Below are 13,605 nucleotides of genomic sequence, written 5' to 3' on the forward strand. Positions count from 1 at the left end.
CTTAACAGATTAGGTTAAGAGTAGTAGGCAGGGAGAGATAGGCTAGATAGGTTGAATAACCTACTTAATAGGTTATTAGGAAGGTCCTTCCTAGTTTTATCATTTCCAAGGCAAATTTATAACATATTATATACACTTAGAATTTAATAAACCTTAAGCACAGTCTATGTTCAATACACTGGGTTAGGTACTGGAAATAAAAAGGTGAAAAAATGACATAGTCCCTTGCTATCAAAAGCCTACAGTTTAAGATGACTGCTAAAGTCCCTTTCAACTCTCAGATACTGTGATACGAACATAACTAACTCTAATACAAAGTGGGACATAATAAGGGCATAGGAGAAAATAGAGAGAAGAAAAGTGGAGATTAGGGCATAGAGAAAAAGGCAGAATCAGGAAAGATTTGATGAAGAATGTGAAGACTGAAGTAGATTTTATATTAACAAAAAGGATTTCGGTAGGTAGAGTCGTAGAAGGTACCTGAACAGAGGCAAGAAAGGGTCCAATAAAATAGGAAAACCACTAGCAAACTAGTTTGACTAGCACAGAATTCTCAGTGTGGAATGTTATGCAAAAAAAAAAAACAACGAAGACTAGGATATGTATTGGAAGTCTAATTGTGGTCAGTCTTGCATTCGACAGATACATCAATATCTGAACTTCTCACCAGTCTGTTTTGCCCAAAATTATAAAGTTAATGTCTAAATTAGAATCATTGTCTCATGGTCAGAATAAGTAAATCTAGTCACAGTTATACTAGTTAAAATATTTTGTACTCTTTTTCTTTTACCAGGAAAACTATGCATAGAGGTCACACCACAGAGCAAAATAGCATGGATTTCTGAAACACTTTGCATTGGTTGTGGCATTTGTATTAAGGTAAATGGTTTTCCCTTTGTTCTTATTACAGTGGCAGCTTTGGGCTCAAAAATAATTAAAGCCTATGAATTACATCACTTTTTAAGAGGCAAAATGAAAAGGATGATATCAAAATTTAGTAATAGTTTTCTTTCATTATATGATAATCACGTAATAATACATAATCATGTGTGAAATATGTTTATTATATATGGGGAAAACTATTGCTAGATTTAGATGTTATCTTTATATATGTATACACACATGCATGCATACATACCAATGAAACCGTTTCTGTTATAAACCTTTATTGGTTTACTTTTATGGCCTCAATTTTATTAATCTTGGAAGGGGGGACAATATGGAGAAAAGGAATCTCTCCTTTGGTATCACTCTAGAATTTTTGGACATGTTCCAATTCTGACTTGATTGTAAATGTATGTTTGAATTATAAAAGTTTGAAGTACTTGTGGTTTTTCTTTTGTAAGTGTGAATTTTTTAGAGCAGCAGAAAAATCCCTTTAACCTTCTCTGTGGAATTAATGATCTGAATTGTTCAGTTAGGCTTTTATTTATTTATGAATGTTACAAAATTTTTACTTGTGAATATTACACAATTTTTCCTCTAAGAGTGATGTTCTACAAACATACTAGAAATTAATATGTTAAGTTTTTATTTGGAACTTTATGCCTGTTTTTTTTTTTTTTTTTTTTTTTTCAAAAATAACAGCTACCATACCTGTTAATCCACATTAATGACTTGCTTGCCACCTTAAAGAAACATGTGGATGCTGAGTGAAGTGAGCAGAACCAGGAGAACATTGTACACAGTAACCACCACATTGTGGGATGACTAAATTTGATAGATGCCTTCTTCAGGGTCAGGCAGTCTTGATCAAAGGTGGGACCTTAACTCAGGTTATGCTGACAGTGAAGTCAGTTCTCTTATCTACTCTGTCCCACAGCGCCCCTCCCAAAACAAATGCTATTGCTTTCAATTTACAGAAAACGCATTTTTGGATTCTGCATTTTAATCCATTCTGCCACCCTTTTCCTATTTAAGAATGAGTTCATTCCTTTAATATTCAAGGTTAAGTTTTCCTCTCCATTATATCCTTTGAGAATGTTTCCTTTCTTTGGTCCCAGTTCCCCCTAAGTGCTTTTTGAAGAAAAAGATGAGGAAAGAAGGTAAAAGGAATGGACTGATTACACTCCTTTGGACTTTCTCTCTTAACAAAGTCTAGTTGTAGATATCCATGTCTTGTATCCTTTCTCTTTTCCCCCTTTATAAACATCCCTCTGAAGTTTGTTTTACTTGAGACTCTTCCCTTTCCATTTCCACTCTCTCACTCTCCCCTACCCCCCTGTCCTGTCCCCACTTACTTCCCTGGTGAGTTTAATGTATTTCTAAGCTAACCTCTTTGAGTGTGTTAAACTTTCATTTATTCAAGTTAAGATAAGATTGGGGTCCACAAAATGCTTACTTCCTTCCCCACCTCATGTTAGTATATCTTTCTTCTAATGGGCCGTAAGGATGAGTATTTCGATTTAAAGAATTCTCACTTCTGGGGCAGCTAGGTGACAGTTCTCTAAGACTGTTAAGTTGCAGAGCTGTAATTGATCTGTCTTGGAAGAAAAAACTCCCAATCCTGATGAAATAATAAGTCCATACCAAACATTTGTTGTCATAGTAATATAAAAGCTAGGAATAGAACTTGTCTAAATCAATAGCTATCAAATGATTGACCATTCTCATGGTTTTTAAGTTTTTGAATTTGATGAAGAATTTAAAACACATGTTCATGTTTAGGTAGAAGGGCAATGAAGTGGACTCCAAATAAGTCTATGTGCTACGACTATATTTTATTCTAGAATCTGATTCATAGGATGTTTACAGTTAGATAAAACAGCCTAAAAATCACTGCCCTGTTCCAATAATGCAGCTTAAGAAGATGATTTGTCAGTGTGTCTGTATACTTTGTTGTATAAGGAATGACTAGAAGAATTGCAGGACTTCAGAGTTGAAAAGGGCTTTATTTCTCTAGTCATTCTATATCCAAAAAGGAATCTTTACTATAATATACCCCAGAAGTTATCATCTCATTTGTACTTGAGAAACACCAGTCAGAGGAGAAGGGACTATGTCCTAACCTGATCTGTCCCGCTTTTTTGGTTAGCTCTAATTGTTGAGAAGTTTCTCCTGATATCAAACCTAAATTAATTCTCTGTAACTTATGCCTCTTGCTCCTAGTTCTGTCTTCAAGTCAGATAAGACTAATCACTCTTCCTCTTGACAGCCCTTCAGATAACTTGAAAAAAAGGTATCATGTCCTGGATTTTCTTCACACTAGACCTCTCCAGTTCTTTCATCTGATCCTTAGATAGCAGAGATTCAAGATCACCTATCACCTCATCATTCTCCTTGCCCTCTCTGGACACTCTCCTGCTTATCAATGCCCTTCATAAACTGGTGCCCAAAATTGAATGAAGTACTGAATGGGCAGGTGTGGCCTGACTAGGACGGAGTAGAGCAAAACTAGTAACTTCTTATTCCTGGAAATTTGACTGTTAATATAGTACAATATTGTTTTAAGTGTATTTGGTTGCCATGTCACACTGTTGACTAATTAAACTTGGCAGTGCACTAAATTTCTGATATCTAACCATGCCTTCCCCCATCTTGTATTTGTGAATGTTTTTTAAACCTAGGAGTAAGATTTTACATTTATACTATTAAATTTTATCTTAGATTCAATTCAGTTCTAGCCTGTCAGTATCTATTTGGATCCTAACTCTCATCTAATGTTATTGGCTATTCATTTTAACTTCGTGTCATCTTCAGATTTCATACAAATTTATGCCTTCATCCCAGTCATTGAATTGAATAAAATTACTCCAAACCATTGATTAAAAATATTCAACAGTACAGAACTGTGGAGCACTCCATTAGAGAACTTGCTCCAAGTTGAAATCAGGCCACTCTCAGACTTGACTGCTCTCAGAGGCTGGCCATTAAACCAGTAAAAAATGCATGTATTTATATTAGTTTCTCATCTATATCTCCCTGTTTTCCTTTTTTAAAAAAATTGTTTATTTTTAGTTTTAAACTTTTATAAGCTGATAAAGGCTATACATGTAGAATCATATTAAATCTATTTCCACATTAGTCATGTTGTGAAAGAAAAATCAGAACAGAGGGGAAGAACTACATATCTTTCTGTTTTCTACAGAAGTAGCATAAAATGCTTTGCTAATGCTTTTCTATAATCTAGGTAAACTATATTTGCAGAATTTTTCTATGACCCTATCAAAAAGGAAGTAAAGTTAGTCTGACATATCCTATTCTTCCTAAAGTCATATTGGCTCATAGTGTGCTCACTGCTTCCTTTTCTAAATGTTTAATAACTATCTCTTTAATAAAACCTTGTAGAATTTTGGTAGGGATAAGAGTCAAGCTCACTAGCTTATAATTTACAAACCCATTTCTCTCCCCTTTTTTGAAAATTGGAACAATATTTATCCTTCTCCAATCATGTTATATCTCTTCTGTTTTCATGTCATTGTCATCGATCACTGTCTGGTCTGATCTAATTTTCAAGGAGTCTGTTACTTGAGTGTGACTTTGTACATTCTGGACTAACCTGTTAAATTTCCTTCCTGTGCCTTCTAGAGCCCTTTAGAAGGGTTTTTCTTTGCCTTTCTTTTCTCTAGAACTGTACCTTTTCCATCTCCATGACCTTTGAAATAATAACACTGAAAATGAAAAGGGAAGGCAGCACATTTAAGGAGAGCTAGAAAAAAAGGTGAGGAGAGACACATGGGTAAGGCAGCAGGTGAAGAGGAATCCAGGTGTGGGTGAAAAATGGTGTCCTTCAAAAATGGTGGGCCCAAGGAAGGAAATGCCTGTCAACAAGCATTTATTAGGCAGTTTCTCCAAAGTGGCAGGTGAGGGTTTCAGCTTTGAGTGAGGTAAAGCAGGATGGAGGTCCTTCCTAAAATGGTGGTCCCTTGAGGGCATCTCCAATCAGAGAAGTACTTCAGGGCAGATGTTTCTTTTATTATTATTATTATTAAATTTATTTTTAGTTTTCAACATTGACTTCCATAAGCTTTTGAGTTTTAAATTTTCTCCCCCTCCTCAAGCATGCAATCTGATATAGACTCTACATATACATTCCTATTAAACATTTTTACATTAGTCATGTTGTAAAGAAGAATTAGAACTGTTGGGAAGAACTACAAGAAAGAAGAAACAAAACAGAGGGGAAAAAAGAGCAAATATTATGCTTCCCTCTACATTCAGACTCCATAGTTCTTTCTCTGGATGCGGATAGCATTGTCCATCATGAGTCTTTTGGAGATGTCTTAGATCCTTGAATTGCTGAGAAGAAGGACTAAGTCTATCAAAGTTAGTGATTGCACAATGTGGTTGTTACTGCGTACAGTGTACTCCTGGTTCTGCTCACTTCACTCATCATCTAGATGTTTCTTCAAGGTGGCAGGCAAGAATAGGTCCAAAAGAGTCCAATAATTCTGTCCCCTCTAGTTGAAAGAAAGATGCTAAATTGTATTTGGTTCGGTAGTAATGTATTTTATAAGTGCATCTTTTACTTTAAATTACAGAAATGCCCTTTTGGCGCTTTGTCAATTGTCAATTTACCTAGCAACCTAGAAAAGGAAACAACACATCGATATTGTGCCAATGCCTTCAAACTTCACAGGTATATTTTCAAGCTAGCTTTCTTTTTTACTTTGATGTTCTATAGATATTTTAAAGTAAAATGCATTTGATTAAATTTGTATGCCTTTCAGATGCTCAGGGTAGGAGGAAATGGAAGAAAAGTTTGTTAATTATACACCAGGTGGAAATACAGTATTGGAACTTTCTGAAAATTCATTTCATTGAGTATATAATATGTTTTCCAAAACATGCCATATTGATTTAAATGTAGCCAGCTCTTTTTTCTGAAATCTGACATGCATGAATATGTGCAGCCTATAATCACTGTTATTTATAGCATATGTATTTTTCTTTTTTTTCTTTTTAGCAAATACAAAAATATTTTACAATTTTTTTATTTGGTATTTTATTTTTCCCCCTGTTACGTGTGAAAAAACAATTTTTAACAATCGTTTTCAAAACTTTGAGTTCCAGATTCTCTCCCTTACTCCTTCCCCACCTCCCTCATTGACAAGGCAAACAATTTGATATAGGTTATACATGTGCAGTCATACAAAACTCTTCCATAGTAGTCATGTTGTGAAAGACCAACAATATTTCTCTCCATCCTATCCTGCCCCCCTTTTATTCTATTCTCTCCTTTCACCCTGTCCATACTCAAAAGCATTTGCTTCTGATTACCCCCTCCCCCAGTCTGCCCTCCATTCTATCACACCCCCTCCCCCTCCTTCCCCCCTACTTTCCTGTAGGGTAAGATAGATTTCTATACCCAATTGAGTGTGTTATGTATGTATTTTTCAAAGAGATCTCAGACAAGGGGTTTGACAATTAAATTTAGGAGCAGCTTATAGTCATACTAGTGTGGATATATCCCTTTTTGGAATTGATCTTTGATTGTATTTATCTAAGAGGCTTAGTTATAGAGTAAGCACCACATAAAATGAACTGAATAACAGAAAAATGTGTACTGTTCTTAATGAGATTTTTTTTTTCTGATTGGCGTTTACATTTTGAATATGGTAGTATAGATTTGCTAATGAAAAGCTATTTCTCAACCTGCCAGTTCTAAGGACCCACTGCTGCAGGGGGAAGGAGGTGGAATGTCTCACTGATGTGGCACTTCCTCCTTGTAAGTAAATTGGCAGGCCAGAAAAAAAGACTGGGGGGACTTAAACCCGCTATATAAAATTTTTATATGTCAAAATATTTTGCTTTTTTCGTGTTATAATTGAGCCTTATATGCTAGGGTAAAATATATTGCTCCAGAGTGATCTCTGAAAGAAAGTTGAATAAGCAAAATTAGGAATTATGCTGGTCATGGATGCATTTCTAACAATTAACAGTTAAAGTTAATCTCAGCTGTATTTTCTAATTGCCAATAATAACTGGCTTTTATGTGTAGTTTACCTTTTTGCTTGTTATGGGACATATGTGTGTGGTGCAGATGCCTTAAAGTAAGTGATCCAGAAACAATTTATAGCTTTCCCATAACCAAGTCTGTGCTTTTCAGTATTAGCATTTTTATTTACATACACAGGTTGCCAATCCCTCGTCCAGGTGAAGTTTTGGGATTAGTTGGAACTAATGGTATTGGAAAATCAACTGCCTTGAAAATTTTAGCAGGAAAGCAAAAACCAAACCTTGGAAAATATGATGTAGGTATTGATTCTTTGAACATTAACACTTAAAGGTAATTTTGTTAGCCTTTTGACATAATATCTGTATTGTTCAAGAAAATTAATAAAATTAATTTCAAGTTTTATGTACTTAATGTTTTTCTAATCATTTTAGTTTATAAGCTGTATTTCAGTGGTTATTTGGGATTCACGAGCTCACGTTGTCAGTTTATTAACTATTGCTTTCATATGCTCTCTCTCCCTTCTAAAGGTATAGAACTTAGAGCTGGATGGTACCTTAAAGATCCCTAGAACTGGAAGGGACCTCAAACCATCTAGCCTAACACTCACTTCAATTTTACAAATGAGGATACTGAGGCAAGGGCAGATTACCCAGAGTTGCACAGTAAATAGCAAAGCCGTGATTAAACCTAGGTCCTTTGAGTTTATATCTATTATTCTTTCCCTTATATCACACTCCTGGAAGATAGAAGACAAATATATTTTAAATATTTTGCATTGGTGAGACTCCTTTAAATACTTTACTCTGAAGGGACTTTTGTGCTTATTTGCTACTCCATTAAGTCAGATCCTTTCCCAACAATTGTGCTTTACAGTTTTAGTCACTGTATTCAAGTCCTTTTGTATCTTACTTTTCAAGGATCCACCAGATTGGCAAGAAATCTTGACTTATTTTCGAGGATCTGAGTTGCAAAACTATTTCACAAAGATTCTAGAAGATGACCTAAAAGCGATTATCAAGCCTCAATATGTGGACCAAATTCCCAAAGCTGCAAAGGTCAGTCATTTATTGGAAGAATTTGGGTATTAGAATTATTGTTTCATAAATAGAGTACACTATATACTTTATGTAGAGTTTTGTTTAACCCTTTAAATGTCACTCACTAGGACATTCTCCTTATTCTCCACGCACCCACCATTTCATGCCATACTCATCCCTACTGTTCAGTTAATCATAATCTTATTTATAGTGTTTCAGGGAGGGGGTTGTATCTCCCCTACTACATTGTAAGCTTCTTGAAGACAGGGACTCTCTTTTCTCATTTTTTTTATCCTTGCATATAGCTGAAACGTCATAAATATTTGTTTGATTGTATTGTGCATGCTATTACAACAAAGTTGTGTGTGTGTGTATGTATACGTATGTATGTGTGTATACATGTATGTGTATGCTTGATGTGTATATATGTGTGTATATTTGATACCTTCCCACAGGGCACTGTGGGTTCTATTTTGGACCGGAAGGATGAAACAAAGACACAAGCGATTGTGTGTCAGCAGCTTGGTAAGTTATCTTTTTTAAATGTATTTAGAGTATTAACACATATAGAAAATAGTACATTTAATAGACAATATTGGATTGCCTATACTAATTAAAAACTCATTGTTCTAGTATTATTAATAATTTTGTGTATTTTAATATACTTAATCAAAACACAAGAGACTCAAAACCAGATATGAATTTACCTCAAGAATATGATAGTGAAAAATAGGTCAATGCCTTAGAATCAGACGTTCCTGGCCCTGCTGTTCACTAGCTGTCTGACTACATATAAATCATTTATTTTTTCCAAGCTGCAGTTTCTTCATCTTTTAAATGATAAGATATTTGTACTCCCTAGTTCACAAAGATATATGAATAACTTATAAATTCCAAAGAGCTATTAAAAAGATAAAACCATTTTTGTGTATGTGTGTATTAACCATTCCATTATTATATTAAATATAATGGTTCAGTGTTCTTTTGTTATAGACTTAACCCATCTCAAAGAACGAAATGTTGAGGACCTCTCAGGAGGAGAGTTGCAAAGATTTGCTTGTGCTGTTGTTTGCATACAGAAAGCAGATATGTATGTTAATTTTGCATTTCTTGTACCTTAATTCTTAAGCTGTTTTGTAAATTTATATTTTGTTTTAATATCAAATGAGATAATGTATGTGATAATCCTGTATATATAGAAGCTTCATATTATTGCAGATTGAGAACATAGCGTTAAAAGTTCTCCATTGGGGGAAATGTTGAAGCAATTAGGTACTCATTTGTACAAAACTTACTCATTTGACAAACGTTTGTCTTCAAGTAGGAAGAAATGTTAAGGTTTCATATATGAAACCCCTAATGCAGCCACTAATTTACTAATACTATGTGTTCTAGAATTTCATTTGCAAGTCACTTGTTTGGTACTGGGAATACCTTTTCCCAGAAAAACTATGTTACAATTATTATTTGGGTACCTAAGCTAACCCCCAAAGACTGTTTAACAACCATAAAACAACCATAATGTAGTTAGACTGCAGTGTAGCTTAGAGTTGTAAACAGAAGACCATGCTATATAGGAAGGAGGAGAATGGCATAGAATTTGTTTTAGCAACCTCCAAAATCCCTTTTTCCAAGCATCCATTGCCATCATACTTCTGTCTTCTTCCCATTTAAGCACCCGGCTCAGACCTTAATGGATTTGATGCTTAATGAAATCACACTTAAACACATACACACACACACACTCCTTTCTTCCCACAGCCCTTGTAAGAATTGCCATTTTTACCTCCATTAAATGTTAGGAGGAATATAGCGATCTGATTGAATTAATTCATATTAGTGTATTTATCTTCCTATTGGTGTAATCAGATATTTCGAAAAGATGTTTATTAACCCCAATTAATCTCTAATTGTTGGAATTTTGGGAAAGTATGGCAAACTAAAGTAAAAAATTGAAGCAGTGTCAGGAAAGATATTTTGGGTCAGTTCACCTAATTTGTTCCTTGCTTTTTATATCAACTTTCCTTTCATGACTTCTGGATCCAACAAATTCTCTAAAAACATCTTTTTTTTATTTCCCAGTGGCTTTCAAGGTAGTACTGGGTAGGCAAGGGTGGGTGGGTAGATAGAAAGATAATCTAGAGAATCTCTGTATACACATATGCATAATTTATAATTCTTATTCTTTCAAAAATGTTGAGTATTTTTTTTCTTTGTAGTTTTATGTTTGATGAACCTTCCAGCTATTTAGATGTTAAGCAGCGGCTAAAGGCTGCCATTACTATACGATCACTAATAAATCCTGATAGGTAAGTACCTGGTATCTATGGACACTTAAATTTTTTTAGTTTTTTTTCCCCCAGTTCTAAGCTCCTGAAGATCTGTCTGTATCAGTGAAGGAAATTTCCACACTAGGAGTTCCAAATGTGGGTAGAATCACAGGTCTGGACCTCCCCAAAAATTACTTAACACTTTCCATAGAGCACATGCCCACCAAAGTGCCATATATATGTGGGTAACCTATGTGAATAAGTAAAGAAAGTAGAAAAGAGGAGGGCATTATTTTTTTTTAAGGCAGTTGGGGTTAAGTGACTTGCCCAGGGTCACACAGCTAATAAGTGTCAAGTGTTTGGTCTGAGGCCGGATTTGAACTCAGGTACTCCTGACTTCAGGGCCAGTACTCTATCCACTGCGCCACCTAGCTGCCCCCATTAATTTTCTCATAAGTGGTGGTTTATTTCCAAATTCCAATTGAATAATAATCTTCTTCAGTCTTGGTAGGCTGTAGAGATAAGTTTTTATGGCCTGGCTATACAATTTCAGGTCAGCCTAAGTATTCTGTAGCATTAAAATGATCCCCAAATCCTCGGAGAACATGATTATACTGGTACGGTCCTAATCTGGACCCTGTAACTTCATACTTGAGTTACTTAACGGGTCTAGTTACTTTCTCATTTATTCCTAATCCAGTCTATCCTATCTACTGCCATCAAACTAATTGTCAGATTCTACTTTTATATTCCTTTATTGAAGAATAACAAAAATACATTTATGTAGCCCTTTAAGATTTACAAAGCATATTACTCACAGTGGCCCTCTAAGATGTGTAATGTGATTAATTGTATCCTTCTTCTGCAAGTGTGGAAACTAAGATAAATTGACTTCCTCTTTGTCATAGATAAGTATAGAAACTGGGATTCGAGCCTAGGACCTTTGTTTCCATGTCCAGTGCTCTTTCCACTATACTATTTTATTTTAATATTATATTGCATAATATATATTTTAAATAATATATTGCATGTCTGATCAAATCCAGATTCTTTGTTATTTTACCTGTCTAGCTGATAGACACCTGATTTGAACAGTAAGCGGCTATGTGTGAAGACAAAAAGAGCTGAGAATCATGTATCATGGCACCTTATTCTCTAGATTACCAAAAGCTATCAGATAGTATCAGAATTATATCTTTACATTTTTTTTTTTTTTGTGAACAGAGTAGACAGGATTTAAATTCACCCCCTCGAGTGAAGATCAAGGCAAACTTTGGAGACTAGTATAGCCTGTCTTGTCTAGATTGCCAGAAGAATCAGATATAAAATCTAGGTGCCAGTGCCAGTCTTCTCAGAACAACATCAGCATTTTTGGGAATGGGATGACAAAACACTGGAAGATACAAATGTCTAAATGGCATGGTTCTGTGTCACGATGGTCTATATGTACAGTAAGAGACTGACCTAGTTGGGAAGGATGGGGGTGCACATAAATGAGCCTGCAGCTTAATGAGTGATTAAGCTGGAGAGTCTGTGTGAATGGGTCCATGTCATTGTTTATTTTATACTACTTGTTCTTATTCCTTCTTCCCATCCTGTAAAACGAATTTGTTGAATCCTGTTACCTTGACACTGTCTATTAGCTTTAACCAATACTACTTCCTAATCTCCATTGTATTTTCCATATTACACATTTTGACAACTAGATTCTTCCTCTTCAGTAAATACTTCTATATCACCACTGATATAAGTTGCAGGTCATCCACCCTTTCACATACCCTATTTTATATTTATATGTGTCTTTACAAAAACACTCCATAGAAGAGACTGGAGGATTTTCTCTGATTCATGTAATATTTCACAGATAGCAGTATAGTACTTGAGTTGTGCATCTATACCTCACTTTTGACACAAGGCCAGCCCTTGTGTCACACAAGTCATTGACAGTGTTTTACTCTAAATCAAGCACCCAACTACATGATGTAATCTAGGCATTGTTTGTTATTCATCCCCTTAGATTTTTTTCTGTGTGAATTAATTGCTAGGCTGATCTTTTGAGTGATGATAGATCTCACTCAGAATGACTTGTCACGTTTCTGAACTTGATGCAGTGAACTTGACCTCTGTAAACTGGAGCATCTGACAAATATCTCCATCTGTATGTAATCTTTCTATCCATGATAATAGCAAACATCTCTCTCCAAATATTTTATCAAACCCTTATTTTAATGTATGGGAGGGGACGCTTTGTGAAAAACTCCCCAGGCGCTTTGTGAAAAACTCCCCAGGCGGTGTTTTGCTGTGGTGTATGTTTTGTTTTGGTTTAAGAGGATTTAGAGTTTGTTTTTGTTTTTTTGTTTGTTTGTTTTGTCTACATATGGTATGTTTAGTGTCAACAATATGATTCAGTCAAAATGGTCAGCTTGGGAAGTAGTCTGTTATAGCCTACCTATTGCCTTTTTGTTTTTATCAGAGATAAAATGTGTGCAGAAATCATTCTCATAGATAATTTTTAACAAATAAGAAGGTGTAGGGGCAGCTAGGTGGCGCACTGGGTAGAGCACCAGCCCTGAAGTCAGGAGGACCTGAGTTCAAATGCGGCCTCAGACCAAACACTTGACACGTACTAGCTGTGTGACCTTGGGCGAGTCACTTAACCCCGATTGCCTCACCAGAAAAAAAAAAAGGAAATAAGAAGGCGTACCAGTAATTTCTAGTATCTTCTCATTCTACATGTTTTTATAAGTAATGGGATGAGACTGAACCTGTGATTTTACTAGCAAAGGGAACTCCCAATGCAAAAACTCCCTCTGCCAATACAGGTTGACACACCTCCCCAGATTGTAGTCTTGTACAGTTGCCTAGTGGCACTGAGTTAAGCTAGTTGCTTGAGGTCACACAGCCAATATGTCTCAAAAGTGGGTCTCAGAAGCAGGTCTTTTGACTTTCTGACTAGCTTCATCCACTGTATCACGCCACCTCTTAGAGACAATACCATCTCTAATTCCTTCCTTTCTTGTGGACTCTTACTTTCAGCACTTCTGACTACTGATACTCTAAATAATTGTGCATTTAAAACCATACTACTGCAAGCACAAATTTCTTATGAATGTGTTTGGTCCAGTCTTCTAGGTTTCATCTTCTTAAATGCTCATTTCTGTTTCATCACACGGCCCTTCAAAAATTGAAGTGATAGTTCCAACATCACTTGCAATGAAAGCAGCTTACCCCGGCAGATTCCATCTTTTGCTGTCCTTTAATTGTTTAATTTATATACATCTTTCCTTTGTGGTGCCTTCCATAATGCTGGGCATGTAGAACTATGGTTTTGGAGTGGGAAAAGACCTCAGAGGCCATTTAGCACAGCACTCCTCAGATGAGAAAACTGAGGCCTGGGAAG

The 13,605-nt window shown here is 35.5% G+C and overlaps 1 protein-coding gene across 2 annotated transcripts in view; it reads left to right on the forward strand.

The window, feature by feature from the left end:
• The window catches only part of ABCE1 (ATP binding cassette subfamily E member 1), a 28,993-nt gene that overhangs the window by 7,601 nt on the left and 7,787 nt on the right, over nt 1-13,605 (forward strand). For both annotated transcript variants that reach the window (XM_027866874.1, XM_027866875.1), the window contains exons 3-9: nt 794-879; nt 5,481-5,578; nt 7,076-7,193; nt 7,816-7,953; nt 8,391-8,460; nt 8,929-9,025; nt 10,155-10,244. In XM_027866874.1, the coding sequence (XP_027722675.1) occupies nt 794-879; nt 5,481-5,578; nt 7,076-7,193; nt 7,816-7,953; nt 8,391-8,460; nt 8,929-9,025; nt 10,155-10,244 (697 nt within the window). The remainder of the gene's footprint in view (nt 1-793; nt 880-5,480; nt 5,579-7,075; nt 7,194-7,815; nt 7,954-8,390; nt 8,461-8,928; nt 9,026-10,154; nt 10,245-13,605) is intronic.

The sequence above is a fragment of the Vombatus ursinus genome, unplaced genomic scaffold, assembly GCF_900497805.2.
Source record: "Vombatus ursinus unplaced genomic scaffold, bare-nosed wombat genome assembly UNPS02014784.1, whole genome shotgun sequence".
NCBI classification, from domain to species: domain Eukaryota; kingdom Metazoa; phylum Chordata; class Mammalia; order Diprotodontia; family Vombatidae; genus Vombatus; species Vombatus ursinus.